At 40.0% G+C, this 16567-nt stretch overlaps 1 protein-coding gene across 1 annotated transcript; it reads left to right on the top strand.

The window, feature by feature from the left end:
• The first annotated feature begins 2843 nt into the window (after nucleotides 1–2843).
• pdhb (pyruvate dehydrogenase E1 subunit beta) lies at nucleotides 2844–11208 on the top strand. Its single transcript, XM_034314453.2, has 10 exons — nucleotides 2844–2965; nucleotides 3068–3127; nucleotides 7065–7172; nucleotides 7289–7351; nucleotides 7851–7886; nucleotides 8102–8387; nucleotides 9194–9304; nucleotides 9869–9960; nucleotides 10154–10295; nucleotides 10643–11208. The coding sequence occupies exons 1-10, from the start codon at nucleotides 2930–2932 to the stop codon at nucleotides 10789–10791; spliced, it is 1083 nt and encodes a 360-aa protein (XP_034170344.1). The 5' UTR covers nucleotides 2844–2929; the 3' UTR covers nucleotides 10792–11208.
• Nucleotides 11209–16567: the final 5359 nt, after the last annotated feature.

Below are 16567 nucleotides of genomic sequence, written 5' to 3'. Positions count from 1 at the left end.
ACAGAGGTTGGAGAGGTTTTCAGTGAAACCCAAAGGTTATGTGTGTTTAGCGTGTACATAAACCATACCGAGGAGCAACATCACTTTCTCTGCAGCACTTTACCACTGTTTATTGGTGGTCTTTGAAAAGAGGTATAAAGTTTACATTAGATTTAATTATGTTGAAAGATGGTATGAATAGCGAGACAGTTTGATTATATTTGATAATAAGAGTAATGAACACTGCACATTTACCACAACCACTGCTGCACGCACTGAAGGTGTGCATCCTGTTTTTAAAACACAGATGTTTTTGTTTCCCCCATTATAAAAGTTGCGTTGACAATGTTTTATCTGTGATGTTGTGCTTTTAATTGTGAACTTTGAAGTAAAAACAACAAAATGTTTTTCAATGTTTTCCAATTGTATGTCAGAACATCTTTTCCTCTAATATATAGTTTATCAAAGCACATGTGACTGTATTGGATGTGGTTTGCCTCATACATGACAGCAGGGGTGGATATAGGATCAGATGTTTAGGGGTGCTCATCCCCTAATGAGTTACATGCAAACATACAAAGCACTACCTGGTTTTCATTATGGTAGTTGATTGATTAGTGATCACAATGGCAATCTCTAAAACTAGCAATCCAACAAATAAATAAAAAAGGGGTTTTAAAATGGGTATGAAGGTGCCAACTGTCAGGGAAAGGGTATGAAAAAATGCTTTCTGCAAAGTTATATTGTACCCCAAAGCCTGCCCAAATCATGGTCTTTTGTAATTTACTGATAAACGCTGTGTGTGTGTGTGTGTGTGTGTGTGTGTGTGTGTGTGTGCGCGCGTGTGTGTGTGTGCGCATGTACATGCTTGGGCATGACTAATGCATTTCATGCTATAAACCTACAAAAGAAATCATTGTAATTAAACAGTTGTCAAAGTGTTCAGGTACTCTCTGTTGACCTTTTTAGCACTGTAAATAAAATCTTGATTCCCCTTATACATCAAGTATTCAACTATGTGACTAGAAATACACCCAAATTCTCTGAAAACAGTCACTGAGCCACAGAGCCAGTACTTGGTTGACAAGGTCATTATACAAAATGATTTTAATATGTGAAAAACAAAAAAAAGACTCTTCATGATCTTCATGAACTACAGGTGTCAAATTAGGTTTAAGCTTGTTGTTTTCAATTTGGCTGAACTTACCCCCACCCCATCTTACCCCAAGCAACAATTTCACAAAAAAACATGACAGAGAAGAAACCAGACAAAACCTGATCTCATGTATGTTTGATTCAACACTTGGTTTTAAATGTAGTGAAGTAAAAAAAAGTACTATAAGCTATTGCTGCTATTTGTTATGATGATGCCATCATCATTATTAGTAGAAGTAGTACATTTTCAAGTGCTTTTGTACTTTAACTCAAGCAGAAACTGCACATACGATACCAGTTTTCCACGAATCCATAACTATGAACGTTAATGAGATGTTGTATGGAAACCCATCAGAGAGACAGCAAAAACATTAGGTGAAGCCAAATCAACTATTTACATTCTTAAAAAGAAAGAATGCACTGGTGAGTGTGTCAAAGTCAACAATCAAGAAAAGCCTTCACTAGAGTAAATACACAGGGTTTACCACAAGATTTGAAACATAAGAAAGCCTCAAAAACAGGAAAACCAGATTAGGGTTTGCCAAAAAAAATTAAAAAATCTGAAAAAGCCTGTACAGTTTTGGAACAACATTCTATGGACAGATGAGACAAAAGTCAACTTGCACCAGAATGATGGGAAGAGAAGAGTATGGAGAAGGGAACAAACTGCTCATGATTCGAAGCATAAAACCTCACCTTATGGTGTGGGCATGTGTGACTGCCAATGGAACTGGTTCCCTTGTATTTATTGATGATGTGACTGCTGACAAAAGCAGCAGGATGAATTCAGAAGTGTATAGGGCTATATTATCTGTTCCAGTTCAGCCAAATGCATCAAAGTTCTCTCCATGATGCTTTACAGTGCAGATGGACAATGACCCGAAGCATACTTCGAAAGCAACCCAAGACTTTTTTAAGCCAAAGAAGTGATAAGGTCTGCAATGGCCAAGTCAGTCACCTGACCTGAATCCAGTTGGGCATGCATTTCACTTGCTGAAGGCAAAACTGAAGGCAAAAACCCCCAAGAACAAGCAGGAACTGAAGACAGCTGCAGTAAAGGACCGGCAGACTGGAATGGAAGAAACCCAGCATCTAGTGATGTCTATGGATTCCAGACTTCAGGCAGTCACTGACTGCAAAGTCTTAAAAAGGACAATTTAATTTATGATTATTTTTGTTCAGTTATATTTTGGTCCCACTTTATATTTACATATAAAGTGCTGTAAATCATACACTGTTTACCTGATTTGGATGTAAATACCCTTAAATTCACACTGCACTTTGACCTTTAGTGAATTAATTAACTCCTTTAGTTAATAAATAAATTAATTCATTAATTAATTTCAACTCCAACAATAACTTTGTCAGTGTACAACAGTGTCAGTGACGGTATATTTATCATTATAATTAAAGCCAATTCCTACAAAATAAGTTGTTTACTTCGTTGTTATATTTATGCATTCTTACAGCATAAAACACAAACTAGTTCAAGAAGTAGACTTAAAGCAAAAAGATGCAAAAATTAACGTGCACGTGATAATTAATTAGTGGAAGCTCAGTGCCCTTGGCATACTAATGTGTAGCACAGCTTCCGGTTTAGTTTCGACATCTTCCAAATTTCCCTCTGATTGGGTCTTATTAAGCAAACAACCTTCTCACTGGATATTACGATATCACCTGCTACGTCTTCAAACGTCTGATTGGTTCTTATTGAACAACCCACTTTTTCTTTGGATAATAGAAGTTGACAGACCCGCCTTTAAATAGAGGACAGTGGGACAGTCTGAAATGAAAGATGGCGTCGTTGATGTGCTTTCTTCGCTCGGGGAAGGTTAGTCACAGAGTTTTGTGGTTTTTTTGGTTGTTGTATGTTGGTTTGTTTGTTTTAATGTTAGTAGGAATTTCTTTGTAAACTGATGCTTTGTTGTTACAGAATGCTGTTTCAGCTGTCCTCCGGAGGGAGTTTCATAAGACGCCGTCTGCTGCTGTGCAGGTTAGCATTGATGCTCTCACCTTCATTACTGTTTAGCGTTAGAAACACAGAGAGCTGACAGAAGGAAATCACGCTGGACGGTACAGACAGTTTATTAAATTTATTAATGCCTCGTATTATACATACTTACTACGTTATTTAACCTTAGTTTTGGGTTTAGCTAGCTAACTCGGCTATCCCCAGTCATTACCTTGGTGACTAGCTGAAATGTTGAACGTTTAATTTGCAACATTGAGAGCATAGTTCTCCAATAACTATTATAAATTTCCATGTTAAATGTTTTGGTATAATAATGTAGATAGCTGTTAAACAAGTCCAGTCAGTGCGTAATACATGTCAAGTGTAGATGAATAGCTGGCATGGACGTTTTCCCAGTGGAACCCTACTCTGTATATAGTCTGTTTCCAAACACACCCAAGTAAAGCAACTAGAAATGCAGAGTACCTGGTAGAGGTGTGTTAGGAGCTGGGAGGGATCAGAAAATATGGAGTGTCTGACACTTCCTCAGCACCGGTTTGAGAAACAGTGATGTACACCAGTCAGCCATAACATTAAAACTGCTGACAGGTGAAGTGAATAACATTGATTATCTCATTACAATGGCACCTGTCAAGGAGTGGGCTATATTAGGTATCAAGTGAATAAGTTCTTGAAGTTGATCTGTTGGATGTAGGGAAAATGGGCAAGCATAAGGATCTGAGCAACTTTGACAAGGGCCAAATCATGATGGCTAGATGACTGGGTCGGAGCATCTCCAAAAAGGCAGGTCTTGGATGTTCCCGCTATGCAGTGGTTAGTACCTCCCAAAAGTGATCCAGTGAACAAACAGTGAACCGGCGACAGGCTCATGGGTGCCCAAGGCTCGTTGATGCATGTAGGGAGCAAAGGCTAGCCCATCCGGTGCAATCCCACTCTACTGTAGCACAAATTGCTGAAAAAGTTAATGTTGGCTATGATGGAAAGGTGTTAGAACACAGTGAATCACAGATTGCTGTGTATGGGGCTGCATTGCCGTAGACCAGTCAGAGTGCCCATGCCGACCCTGTCCACTGCCGAACGCACCTACAACAGGCACGTGAGCATCAGAACTGGACAATGGAGCAATGGAAGAAGGTTGCCTGGTCTGAGTCACCTTTTCTTTTACATCATGTGGATGGCCGGGTACATGTGGATCACTTACCTGGGGAAGAGATGGCACCAGAATGCTGTATGGGAAGAAGGCAACCTGGCAGAGGCAGTGTGATGCCCTGGGCAATGTTCTGCTGGGAAAGCTTGGGTCCTGGCATTCATCTGGATGTTACTTTGACAAGTACCACCTGCCTAAACGTTGTTGCAGACCAAGTACACCACTTCATGGCAACAGTATTCCCTAATGGCAGCGACCTCTTTCAGATAATGCGCCCTGCCACACTGCAAAAAATTTTCAGCAGTGGTTTGAGGAACATGAGTTCAAGGTGTTGCCTTGGCCCCCAAATTCCCCAGCTCTCAAGCCAGTTGAGCATTTGTGGGATGTGCTGGACAAACATGTCTGATCCATGGAGGTCCCACCTTGTGATTTAAAGGATTTACTGTTAACATCTTGGTGCCAGATAAAACAGCACAGCTTCGGAGATCTTGGAGTCCATGCCTCAACAGGTCGGAGCTATTTTGGCAGCACAAGGGGGGTTTACACAATATTAGGCAGGTGGTTTTAATGTTATGGCTGATCAGTGTATGGTGTTAATAGCTTTTATACCAAAGTGCTGCTGAATTCTTGATTCTGAAGGTGCGGACTAATTTTCTATAACAGCAGCTCAGACACTAGTGCTGGCACTCTTTCAAATCACAGGTTTATACGAATACAATCATTGTAATATTTTATAGTAGCTACTAATTCACAGGGGCTTGTATGCTGGCTAATTCACATAATCTAAGCCTAATAATAAATGGATTATACAAAACATTATATAACAGACATCTAATCATTGATATTGTCGAGCTTTCCTTGAGATGTTTAACATGAGTCTGGTGTCAGCACGCTGTAGCAGTAACTAAGGTTCCCAACACAAGAGTGTTCAGTATGGAGGACTTTACAGTTTCCCTGTAACATGACAAACTGGGTTTTATTTTGTCTCATTAACCTGAATAAGAAAAAATGGATAGGAACAACTGCTTATAGCTGCTATAATGTAAGCAGTAACGGATACTATCTTGTTTTGCAGACATTATTCAACATTAAACGTACATAAACAGTTAAAGCACAGTGTGTTTTAGGGCTGAGTGATATGGTGATACAGACTGCAGGACAACAGAAAAAATCTATTGATTGGATATTTTCCTATATCGCCAGTGTTGCAAAATGTTGCTTTTCAGCAGCCGATTTATATCCCTAAGGTCAGTGCTTAGCATAAACAAGCATGGAGGACTGTGACCATGAATCTCCTCACAACACTAACAAATTGCACACCGACCAAAAAAATAGTAATTTGTAAGGTATGCTGCAAACCTGTCATGAATGCATTATTTTGTGTAGATCCTTTATCAATTTTAGATAAACCATTGTTACAAGAGATGAAATTATCCATATCGTGATATGATTTTGTCTCTCGCCCATCCCTAGCATGTTGTGCAACTATAAATATATTTAATTGTATATAAATATATTAAATATTTTTAAATAAAGTTTGCAAACTGCTTTGGGGTAAGGGCAATAACACTTCAGGCCTTGCTGTGTTAGGAAAATAATCCACTTTGGGGTGGTTATGCATTGTTTCTTTAGAAGTTATTTACAGGGACTTGTATGGATTGTGGGCACTCTGCCTAATAATGAATTAAAAACAGATTTTAAAGTTTTTTTTTTTTTTTTTGTTTTTTTTTAAAGTGATGTTTTCTGTAACGGAGAATAGAGGGCTTTGCCATTTCTCAGTAACACAAGAAGCTGCATTTAATCTCTAACTTTGAGAGGAAAAAAAGAGAGGCTGCTCATAATGCAAGTGATAACAGGAACATAGTGTAGTGTACTATACTGTATGTCAAATTGAAATCCATTTGGTCTTTAGCCAGGAATGGAAATTATGTATCTGGTGCAGATGGAGGAAAATAATTGGTTTAGGATGGCACTTTGCCACTCTTGCCACAAGTCAGTTTGTGAAATATCTGTCCTGCTAGCTCTGCCCTGGACAACCAGTGCTACTACTGTTAAATGGAAAAGGTGAGGATCAGCAACAGCTCAGCCACAAAGCAATAGACCATGCATCACATAGCGGGATCACCAAATGATGAAGCATGCAACATGTTTTTTTTTTTTTTTTTTTTTTTAAATTGCTTACCCTCTGCATCACTCGGTACAGGGCACCAAACTGCCTCTGGAAGAAACATCAGCACAAGAACTGTGGTAGCTTCATGAAATATGTGCAGCTGCTTGGCCATGGAAACCCAAGCTTAATCTCACTAGGTGCAGTGCCAAGCCTTGGCTGGGTGGTGTAAATCATGCCACCACTGGACTTTGTGGGAATAGTTTGGGGAAGGCTCTTTCTTGTTCCAGCATTGACTCTGCCCCTATGCATGAAGCAAGGACCCAACAGACATGGCTTAAAAATTTGCTGTGGAGGAACGGTGACCTGTACAGAGCCCTAACCTCAAACCCACTGAATACCTTTGGGATAAATTGGAATGTCTCTTGTGAGCCAGGACTTCTCGTCCAACATCCGTCCCTCAAGTCTTTTGAATGAGCACAAATTCTACAACTTCACGCACATACCCTCTGAAATCTTGAAGGGGGTGGAGACTCCACATTAATGCCCAAGGTTTTGGAATAGGATGTCCAAGAATCTTATAGCTGTGCTGCTCAGGTCTCCAAATACTTTTGGCCATATAGTGTACTTTAAAGCAGCATGGACACTGAAATCTGTCTGAAATTAACAACTAAACACCAATATTCGTACCTTACTTATTGCAGGTGACGGTGAGAGATGCTCTTAACCAGGCTATGGACGAGGAGCTGGAGAGGGATGAGCGTGTGTTCCTGCTTGGTGAAGAAGTTGCACAGTATGATGGTGCCTACAAGGTCAGTGAGTGTGGTGTTGAGACTTTTTGGGCATTAAGCAGAAATAGTCCTTTGTACTTTATTAGCCATTTCATAAAATTTGTATTGGTATTATACATTGTCAATATTTGATACAGGTCAGCAGAGGTCTTTGGAAGAAGTATGGGGATAAACGCATCATTGACACACCCATTTCAGAGGTGAGCAGAATTTCAGTCATTTAGTCATTTCCCAGAAAGTCCCAGCATGATTTTGCAAACACTAGAGTTAATTGAGGGTGGGGTGTTTTTTTTTTTTTTTTTTTTTTTTATTAAAGTAGAGAAAAAGCTTGGTGGTGGTTTGGTAAGATATTTGAGAGAGCAGTATGCACACAGCTGGAACCCTGCAGGAGTTGCTATAGTGGGTGGTCTGTTATGAGGCTCACAGGACAAAGGAAGGCCACCATCCTTGACACTGGGGTGTAATATCTATTATTCATAGAATTTATACTTATGGGTTTGACCTCCTTGTTTCTTCTAATTAATGCAAAATTATTAATGACTGAAGTAGAATTACAATAAAGCACTGCCGTTCACTGATATTTGAAATTTATGCTAGCTAATCAGTCTGCTATGTCAAACAGAACTGAGCAGCTACAATCCATATAACATCATTTTAAAATACAAAAAAAAAAAAATTAATTTTTTTTTTTTTTTTTAGATGGGATTTGCCGGCATTGCTGTTGGTGCTGCCATGGTGAGTTTGCATTTTTTACTTGGTCATAAAGTTCTAGACATTTTGTAATCGTGTGCCATCAGTTTGAGTAAAATGCTGTTATCAATTTTTGGAATATCAAGATTATGGAAGGATATACCTCATGTGTGATCCATCATTTCCATATCAACTCTCTTCTGCTGAGAACCATTTTTAAATAATGACTAACTAATGTCTAATTTTGTCTATGTATTCAGGCTGGCCTGAGGCCCATCTGTGAGTTCATGACCTTCAATTTCTCCATGCAAGCCATCGACCAGGTCATCAACTCGGCAGCCAAGACATACTACATGTCAGCCGGGCTGCAGCCTGTGCCCATTGTGTTCCGAGGGCCCAACGGTGCATCTGCAGGAGTAGCAGCTCAGCACTCGCAGTGCTTCGCTGCCTGGTATGGCCACTGTCCTGGGTTAAAGGTCGTAAGTCCCTGGAATGCAGAGGATGCCAAAGGGCTCCTTAAATCAGCCATTCGTGATGATAATCCAGGTAAGATGAGCCTTTTACATAAGTATTACAGAAAAATAGAACATGTACAGATTTGATAATCACTGCTCTAAAATACTCAATCCAGACTGGCCTGACCAGCTGCTAACTCGCAGGATGAGCATGTCAAGCTGGTGACTTATTTTCCAGCTTTCTTGTTACTTGGTTAAACTGATGAATAAATGTTTGATTTAATTCCCTTCCTGTTTTGAAGGTTGGTAGCAGTTACTCATTCATTTTTTCCCAATTCCAATTTTTTTTTAAATCAAGACCATAAATCTGTTTAACATTACAAAGATCCCAGATCCCCCAATGCTTTAGAATAATGTTAAATCTACTGTCTGGCCAGAATCTCACTGGGTTTATGAAGCCTCTTATTGGTGTCCTTGGCAAAACTTCATGGCAGCACATCTTTGTTAACTTTGTTGTCTGGTCAGCATTTTGTGTTTAAATGTTACATGATGTGCTTGCTAAGAAGCCAGTGTGAGCAAAACACTCACTGTTGAACCCTGCGAAGGTGGTTTTTAACCTTTAGGGTTTCTATTAGTCTGTGAATAAAATTGGTCATAACATAGCCCTAGAGTCTACCTGTTCCACTTAAGGTGAACAATTCACACAATTTTCCACTTGGTTCACATGTATTCGATCAGCCGACACATCTGCTTCTTTAGTTTTGCACTGGGGCTACGACACTTGTGTAGATGACAAATAATGAAAGTCTATTTTGCTCAATGTTTTCTCTAAAAATCTAAAAGTATGCCCATAGACAGTAAATATATTCCAATTTTGTCCTGTCTTATGTCACACAGTGGTGGTGCTGGAAAATGAGCTGCTGTACGGCGTGGCCTTTGAGATGTCTGAGGAAGCACATTCCAAAGACTTTACCATCCCCATCGGAAAGGCAAAAATTGAGAGATCAGGTAGGTGAGACATACAGCACAAAATGTTTCAGACAAAGCCTGAAAGCCCTGTCACCCCCCCCCCCCCCCACTTTCTTTTGGTGTGTGTTGTTTTTTTTTTTTTTTTTTTTTTTTTTTTTTTTTTTTTTGGGGGTTCCTGTCTCTGTTCCACTTACATTGTACACGAGTTTCTTGAAGCACGCTGTCATGCTAACGTGCAGGATGAAGCAGCACAGCTGTCTTTGTCGGGGAACAGTGGTGTTGCCAATACAAACAGGTTTTGCCGCTTATCTAAAAGCAGGCTAAATAATTGTACCCTAGTAATGAAAAGAGCTGTGCATATGGTATAGGACTTCACTCATACAGCTACAGAGATGTCTGTATTGATTTTGCCATTTTTAAAGGTTCCATTGAACTTCAGTTAAAGATTAGATTTCTCATGTTTTCAGTCTGAGATTAGTTTGTAATTTTTACCCACCTTTATCAAAGGTGCAAATAATTCTGGAGATGACTATATCATTTGGGTATGTTCAAGTTTTGAGTCGTGATGAATGGATCATTTTGTGGTTATCCTGTTTCAATCAGGAAGTCACATCACTCTCGTCTCACATTCCCGAATGGTTGGTCATTGTCTTGATGCTGCTGCTGTCCTGGCCAAAGAGGGGATTGAGTGTGAGGTAAGATGCAAGTTTTAGCTAGATATTATACAAGTGAAAATGTGTCAGTCTCTCCAAGCCACATTTGCCAACTAAAACCTCTCCCAATAGATTACAGTATAAGCTAGCTGGTTCATGACCTCATCCACCATAGAGTAATGCCATATGAGCATAGCTAGTGCACACAAATTTACAGGTTATAAATGATTTACAGGTTATAAACTTGCGCACCATCAGACCCCTTGATGTAGAAACAATCGAAACCAGCGTGATGAAAACCAACCACCTGGTAACAGTTGAGGGAGGCTGGCCCCAGTTTGGAGTTGGTGCTGAGATTTGTGCCAGAATCATGGAAGGTAACCATTTGGATTTTTTATTTTTTTTAATTTAAATGTTACATTTTAATTTGGCTGTTCCATATTGTACCAATTATATTCCGGTTATGTGTTGCAGTTCTGTGCTGTCCAAGCCAGCATGCATTCATTGTCCAGCTATAACACATGGATTTCGCTAAATATTTTAATGAATTTGCTGTTAATTGCAGGTTTAGTTTGCATGCTAAAGGTTATTTGCTCTGTTTTTTCATTTTTATTGTAAATGTGTTTATTTTACAATGGAAGCGCTCTATTTAGAACAGAGTGAAATGCACCTGCTCAACTCCACTCATGTATTCTAATAAGTTGTCCTCTACTTATAATTGTAGGTCCTGCGTTCAACTACCTGGATGCTCCTGCCGTCCGAGTTACTGGAGTGGACATCCCCATGCCATATGCAAAGATTTTGGAGGATAACAGCTTACCGCAAATCAAAGACATCATCTTTGCAGTGAAAAAGACTCTAAATGTGTCATAGGCAGAAAAACGGTTTACGCACTTTCAGGATGTTTCACTCTTTCCTGGCCCTAAAAACCATTGTGATTCCCCCAGCTACCAAATATGCCAGAAAGGATGTACTAAGTAGTTAAGAATCTCACATATGTATATTGGTCTTTCTGTTACATGATGGGTCTCAACTAATCAGTGGATGTCTTGTATCTGCAAGATGTCTTTTGTCCTAAAAAGGGATATTTATTACCAAAGGGTGAATCCAGCCTTTGTGTATTTTCTAAATGTTCTAATATTAAGATGAAATTTAATAACAGACAGCACTTAATCATCTTGGCAGCACTTATTTATATCCTCTTTGGCAAGACGTGTCCTTTATTGCTAGAAGTGTAGTCTTGTGAAGACATTATGCAGAATTCCCTTTCATTAAACAGAAGTGACAGGATTTTTTTGTTGTGGTTGTTTGACTTTTTTAAAAAAAAAAAAAACCTTGGTCAAATCCCAGGAGAAAACTATCAGTAAAGACTGACCTTTGAATATCTACCCAAAATAAATAGTTAATTAAAAATGTGTATCTATTGCAAATAATTGCCAATGAGACGTCTCATTTCTGAGTACACACTTCAGCATTAAGTTTGGTAAAATGTAAAGTACATGGCTCACAAAGCCAGTAAAATGAAAATCTTACAAAGGTTTGTGAAGCACAAACACACTTCTTTAGACTGAATGTACTATTTTATGTAGTTGACATCAGTGAAAATTTGTGGGCTACAAATGTCAGGTCACATTACAGATATGGTGGGTCCACATGTGGATAAGATACTGATACAGGAATAAAATGCATATTCTCATTCCCACACAGCTGCAGTTCTTGTCTTCACACAGTTATGAATTGCAATGTGATTTCATCTTCAAGCAAAAATGGCAAGTACTTAATGTAATGTGTGTGTTTAACAACACAAACATAACATTAATAAAAAAAAAAAAAAAGAGAGAAATGTAATATCTGTGTGTTTATACAGTGACATTTAAAAATGTCTGAAATCAAACATTGTGCATATTAATTCACTACAAACTATGAACTTGACTGCCTGATACATTTTATAGGTTTTTGTAGAGCAGTAATATCTTATACTAACATTTTGCAAAAGGTGTTTTCATCAGTATGTTTCATTCATCCCACACTGAAATGCAATCATGCCATTTTTGGGGGCATGGTTGTAATCAAGTCAAGTGGTTTGTCATTCCTCTTTATAGCTAGTGTACATCGGCTAGTTTCTCGGACCATGGTACAACACAGAACAAATACGCAAGACTACATAAATTGTGCAAAACAACAGTGTGAGACGAGTGCAGGACAATAAATATACAGAATATGGGCTATAAACTGTTTTGTAATGTTGTAGCATTAAGCATAGCAGCAGTATTGGCTGCAAAAAGAAGTTCTATAATAAAAGTGACTGATGCAGCTTTGTAAGATGCAGGTGTGCAGTGTTTTTGAGTTATACTGGGTTAGGTGTTTGACTAGCCCAGGTGAATGTTGGGAGGCAGCAGGGTGTTGAGTAGTCTGACTGGTTCAGGGAAGAAACTGTTGCAGAGTCTGCTGGTGGTGGCATAGATGTTCCTATACCTTCTGCCAGATGGCAGGAGGGTGAAGAGTCCATGAGAGGGGTGAGAGGGGTGGTCCACAATACTGGTGGCTTTGTGGATACAGCGGTTGTTGTATGAAGTGTCGACGGTGGGTAGAGAGACTCTGATGAACTTCAGCTTTTCTCACAATTCACTGTAGGGTCTTGAGGTCAGTTCCCGTACCACATGGTGAGACAGCTGGTCATCCCTACAGCGAATTGTGAGAACAGCTGAAAAGATCATCAGAGTCTCTCTACCCACCATCAACATCTCATAGGGACGCTCTCTATCGTTCCTCTGTAGAAGGTGGTGAGGATGGGAGGGGGGAGTTTGGCTTTCTTCCGCCTCTGTAGGAAGTGGAGGTTCTGCTGGGCCTTCCTGGCTAGGCAGGTGGTGTTGAGAGTCCAGGAGAGGTCCTCTGTCATGTGCATACCAAGAAACTTGGAGCTTTTGACTCTCTCCACAGTTCCATTGATGTGCAGTGGTGAGTGGTCTACTTGGGTCCTCCTGAAGTCAGCAATCATCTCTTTTGTCTTATCAGCATAAGAGATAGATTATTGTCTCTACACCATTCTGCGAGCTGGGTCACCTGCTCTCTGTATGCTTACTCATCATTGTTGCTGATGAGGTCCACAACTGTAGTGCCATCAGCAAACTTGATGAAGTGATTTGAACTGTACGTTGCAGCACGGTCATGAGTCAGCAAGGTAAAAAGCAGTGGACTGAGAGCACAGCCCTGGGGAGCGCCGGTGTTCAGTGTGGTGGTGCTGGAGGTGCCGATCCTGTAAGACTGGGGTCTCCCAGTCAATAAGTCCAGAATCCAGTTGCAGAGGGAGGTATTCAAACCCAGCAGGTTCAGATTTGTTATCACTTTCCATGGGATGATTGTGTTGAATGCTGAACTGAAGTCTAGGAACAGCATCCTTACATCCTTTTTGTCCTGATGGGTCAGTGAAAGGTGAATGGTAGCAGGTATGGCATCCTCTGTTGAGCAGCTGGGACTGTAGACGTACTGAAATGGGTCCAGTGTGATGGGAAGACTGCTCTTTATGTGTTTCATGACTAGCCGCTCGAAGCACTCCATAATGTTAAGTGTGAGTGCAATGGGCCGGTAGTCATTCAGGCAGGACACAGACAATTTCTTCGGGACAGGGATGATGGTAGTCATCTTGAAGCACACGGGGAAAACTACTTGGCTCAGGAAAATGTTGAAGATGTCTGTGAGGACATCTGCAAGCTGATCAGCACATTCCCTGAGCAGCCAGCCAGGTATGTTGTCAGGATCTGCAGTGTCCCACATGGACAGAGTTTTCCTGATGACTACTTCAGACAGACAAAGTACTTGGTCGGTGGTAGTTGGGGTGGTCTTCCTCGCTAGACATGTTGTTCTGGGAGTGAGGCATCACCATCATAGACAAGTGGTGGAGGATCTGAAAAGAACGCCCTTTGGTTTCTTCATTCTTAATGCAGTGATTGTTGAATTATCTTAATAACTAAGCTGACTTTTAAATTGCTGTATCTTTATCTGTAAACCTCATCTGATAAATATTTCAGTGTGATTTTTCCACATTAGTTGCCAGCAGTCCTTTTTGTGGATTATTTTCATAATTTGATTACATCAAGGATGTCTTCTGATTCTGATTACAGCACAAATATCCTGTGGTGTCACAGCATCCTGATCATGAATGGGATGAACTGTCGTACAGTTGATATGTGTGTGTGTGTGTGTGTATATATATATATATACACAGTATGCAACTATTACAGAAGGTTCAAACGCTCACAGATGCTCCAGAAGGAAAAACCATGCATTAAGAGCCGGGGGGTGAAAACTTTTTGAATTTGAAGATCAGGGTAAATTTAACTTCTTTGTCTTCTGGGAAACATGTAACTATCTTCTGTAGCCTCTGAAGGGCAGTACTAAATGAAAAAATACGATATTTAGGCAAAATAAGAAAAATGTACACATCTCCATTCTGTTCAAATGTTTTCACCCCCTGGCTCTTAATGCATGTTTTTTCCTTCTGGAGCATCAGTGTGCGTTTGAACCTTCTGTAATAGTTGCATATGAGTCCCTCAGTTGTCCTCAGTGTGAAAAGATGGATCTCAAAATCATACAGTCATTGTTGGAAAGGGTTCAAATACACAAAAAATGCTGGAAAACCCAAGAATTTGTGGGACCTGAAGGATTTTTCTGAAGAACAGCAGGCAGTTTAACTGTTCAGGACAAACAAGGGACTCTTGAACAACAATCAGTAAACAAAAAAACACAGCTGTGGATCATTCAGGTAACAACACAGTATTAAGAATCAAGGGTATGTAAACTTTTGAACGGGGTCATTTTTATAAATTCGGCTATTATTTTCTCTTGTGGACTATATGTAAACATCTTTTATGTGAAATATCTTATTCAGGTCAGCACTAAATAAACAATAACATGCATTTTGTATGATCCCTCATATTTTGGTAAAATAATAAACATTTTGCAGATTCTGAAAGGGGTATGTAAATTTTTGACCTCAACTGTATCTATCTATATATATATATACACTATATTACCAAAAGTATTCGGTCACCTGCCTTGACTTACATATGAACTTAAGTGCCATCCCATTCCTAACCCATAGGGTTCAATATGATGTCGGTCCACCTTTTGCAGCTATTACAGCTTCAACTCTTCTGGGAAGGCTGTCCACAAGGTTGAGGAGTGTGTTTATAGGAATTTTTGACCATTCTTCCAAAAGCGCATTGGTGAGGTCACACACTGATGTTGGTCGAGAAGGCCTGGCTCTAGTGTCTCCGCTCTAATTCATCCCAAAGGTGTTCTATCGGGTTCAGGTCAGGACTCTGTGCAGGCCAGTCAAGTTCATCCACACCAGACTCTGTCATCCATGTCTTTATGGACCTTGCTTTGTGCACTGGTGCACAGTCATGTTGGAAGAGGAAGGGGCCCGCTCCAAACTGTTCCCACAAGGTTGGGAGCATGGAATTGTCCAAAATGTTTTGGTATCCTGAAGCATTCAAAGTTCCTTTCACTGGAACTAAGGGGCCAAGCCCAACTCCTGAAAAACAACCCCACGCCATAATTCCTCCTCCACCAAATTTCACACTCGGCACAATGCAGTCCGAAATGTACCATTCTCCTGGCAACCTCCAAACCCAGATTCGTCCATCAGATTGCCAGATGGAAAAGCGTGATTCATCACTCCAGAGAACGCGTCTCCACTGCTCTAGAGTCCAGTGGCGGCGTGCTTTACACCACTGCATCCGACGCTTTGCATTGCACTTGGTGATGTGTGGCTTGGATGCAGCTGCTCCGCCATGGAAACCCATTCCATGAAGCTCTCTGCGTACTGTACTTGGGCTAATCTGAAGGTCACATGAAGTTTGGAGCTCTGTAGCAATTGACTGTGAAGAAAGTCGACGACCTCTTTGCACTATGCGCTTCAGCATCCGCTGACCCCTCTCCGTCAGTTTACGTGGCCTACCACTTCGTGGCTGAGTTGCTGTTGTTCCCAAACTCTTCCATTTTGTTATGATAAAGCTGACAGTTGACTGTGGAATATTTAGGAGCGAGGAAATTTCACGACTGGATTTGTTGCACAGGTGGCATCCTATGACAGTTCCACGCTGGAATTCACTGAGCTCCTGAGAGCGGCCCATTCTTTCACAAATGTTTGTAAAAACAGTCTGCATGCCTAAGTGCTTGATTTTATACACCTGTGGCCAGGCCAAGTGATTAGGACACCTGATTCTGATCATTTGGATGGGTGACCGAATACTTTTGGTAATATAGTGTGTGTATCTATATATATATATATATATATATATATATATACATATATACATACATATGTATATACAGTACTGTGAAAAGGTCTTAGGCACCCTATTTTTTCAGTTTTTTTTTTAAATTTGTTATAGATTTATTTTTTTATCTACATTATTGAGTCAGTACAAAAACATTTTAGATTTCCAAACATTAGTTTTCCAGCACAAAATTAAATGTTACAGAAAAATGTTTGTATGCCATTAAAGAAAGCAGCATATTATGTTAAACTGATAAATTTACTGATGTAAATCTGGTTAAATCTACAACTATGTGCCATATCTGCACTACTACATTTAATTTAACTTATTGTATTTTATATTTTATATTTTGTGTGTACGTGTTG

Source organism: Pangasianodon hypophthalmus, chromosome 20 (genome assembly GCF_027358585.1).
Source record: "Pangasianodon hypophthalmus isolate fPanHyp1 chromosome 20, fPanHyp1.pri, whole genome shotgun sequence".
NCBI classification, from domain to species: Eukaryota; Metazoa; Chordata; class Actinopteri; order Siluriformes; family Pangasiidae; genus Pangasianodon; species Pangasianodon hypophthalmus.
Note: the sequence above shows the minus strand (reverse complement) of the source record. Positions and strands in the feature narration are given on the sequence as shown.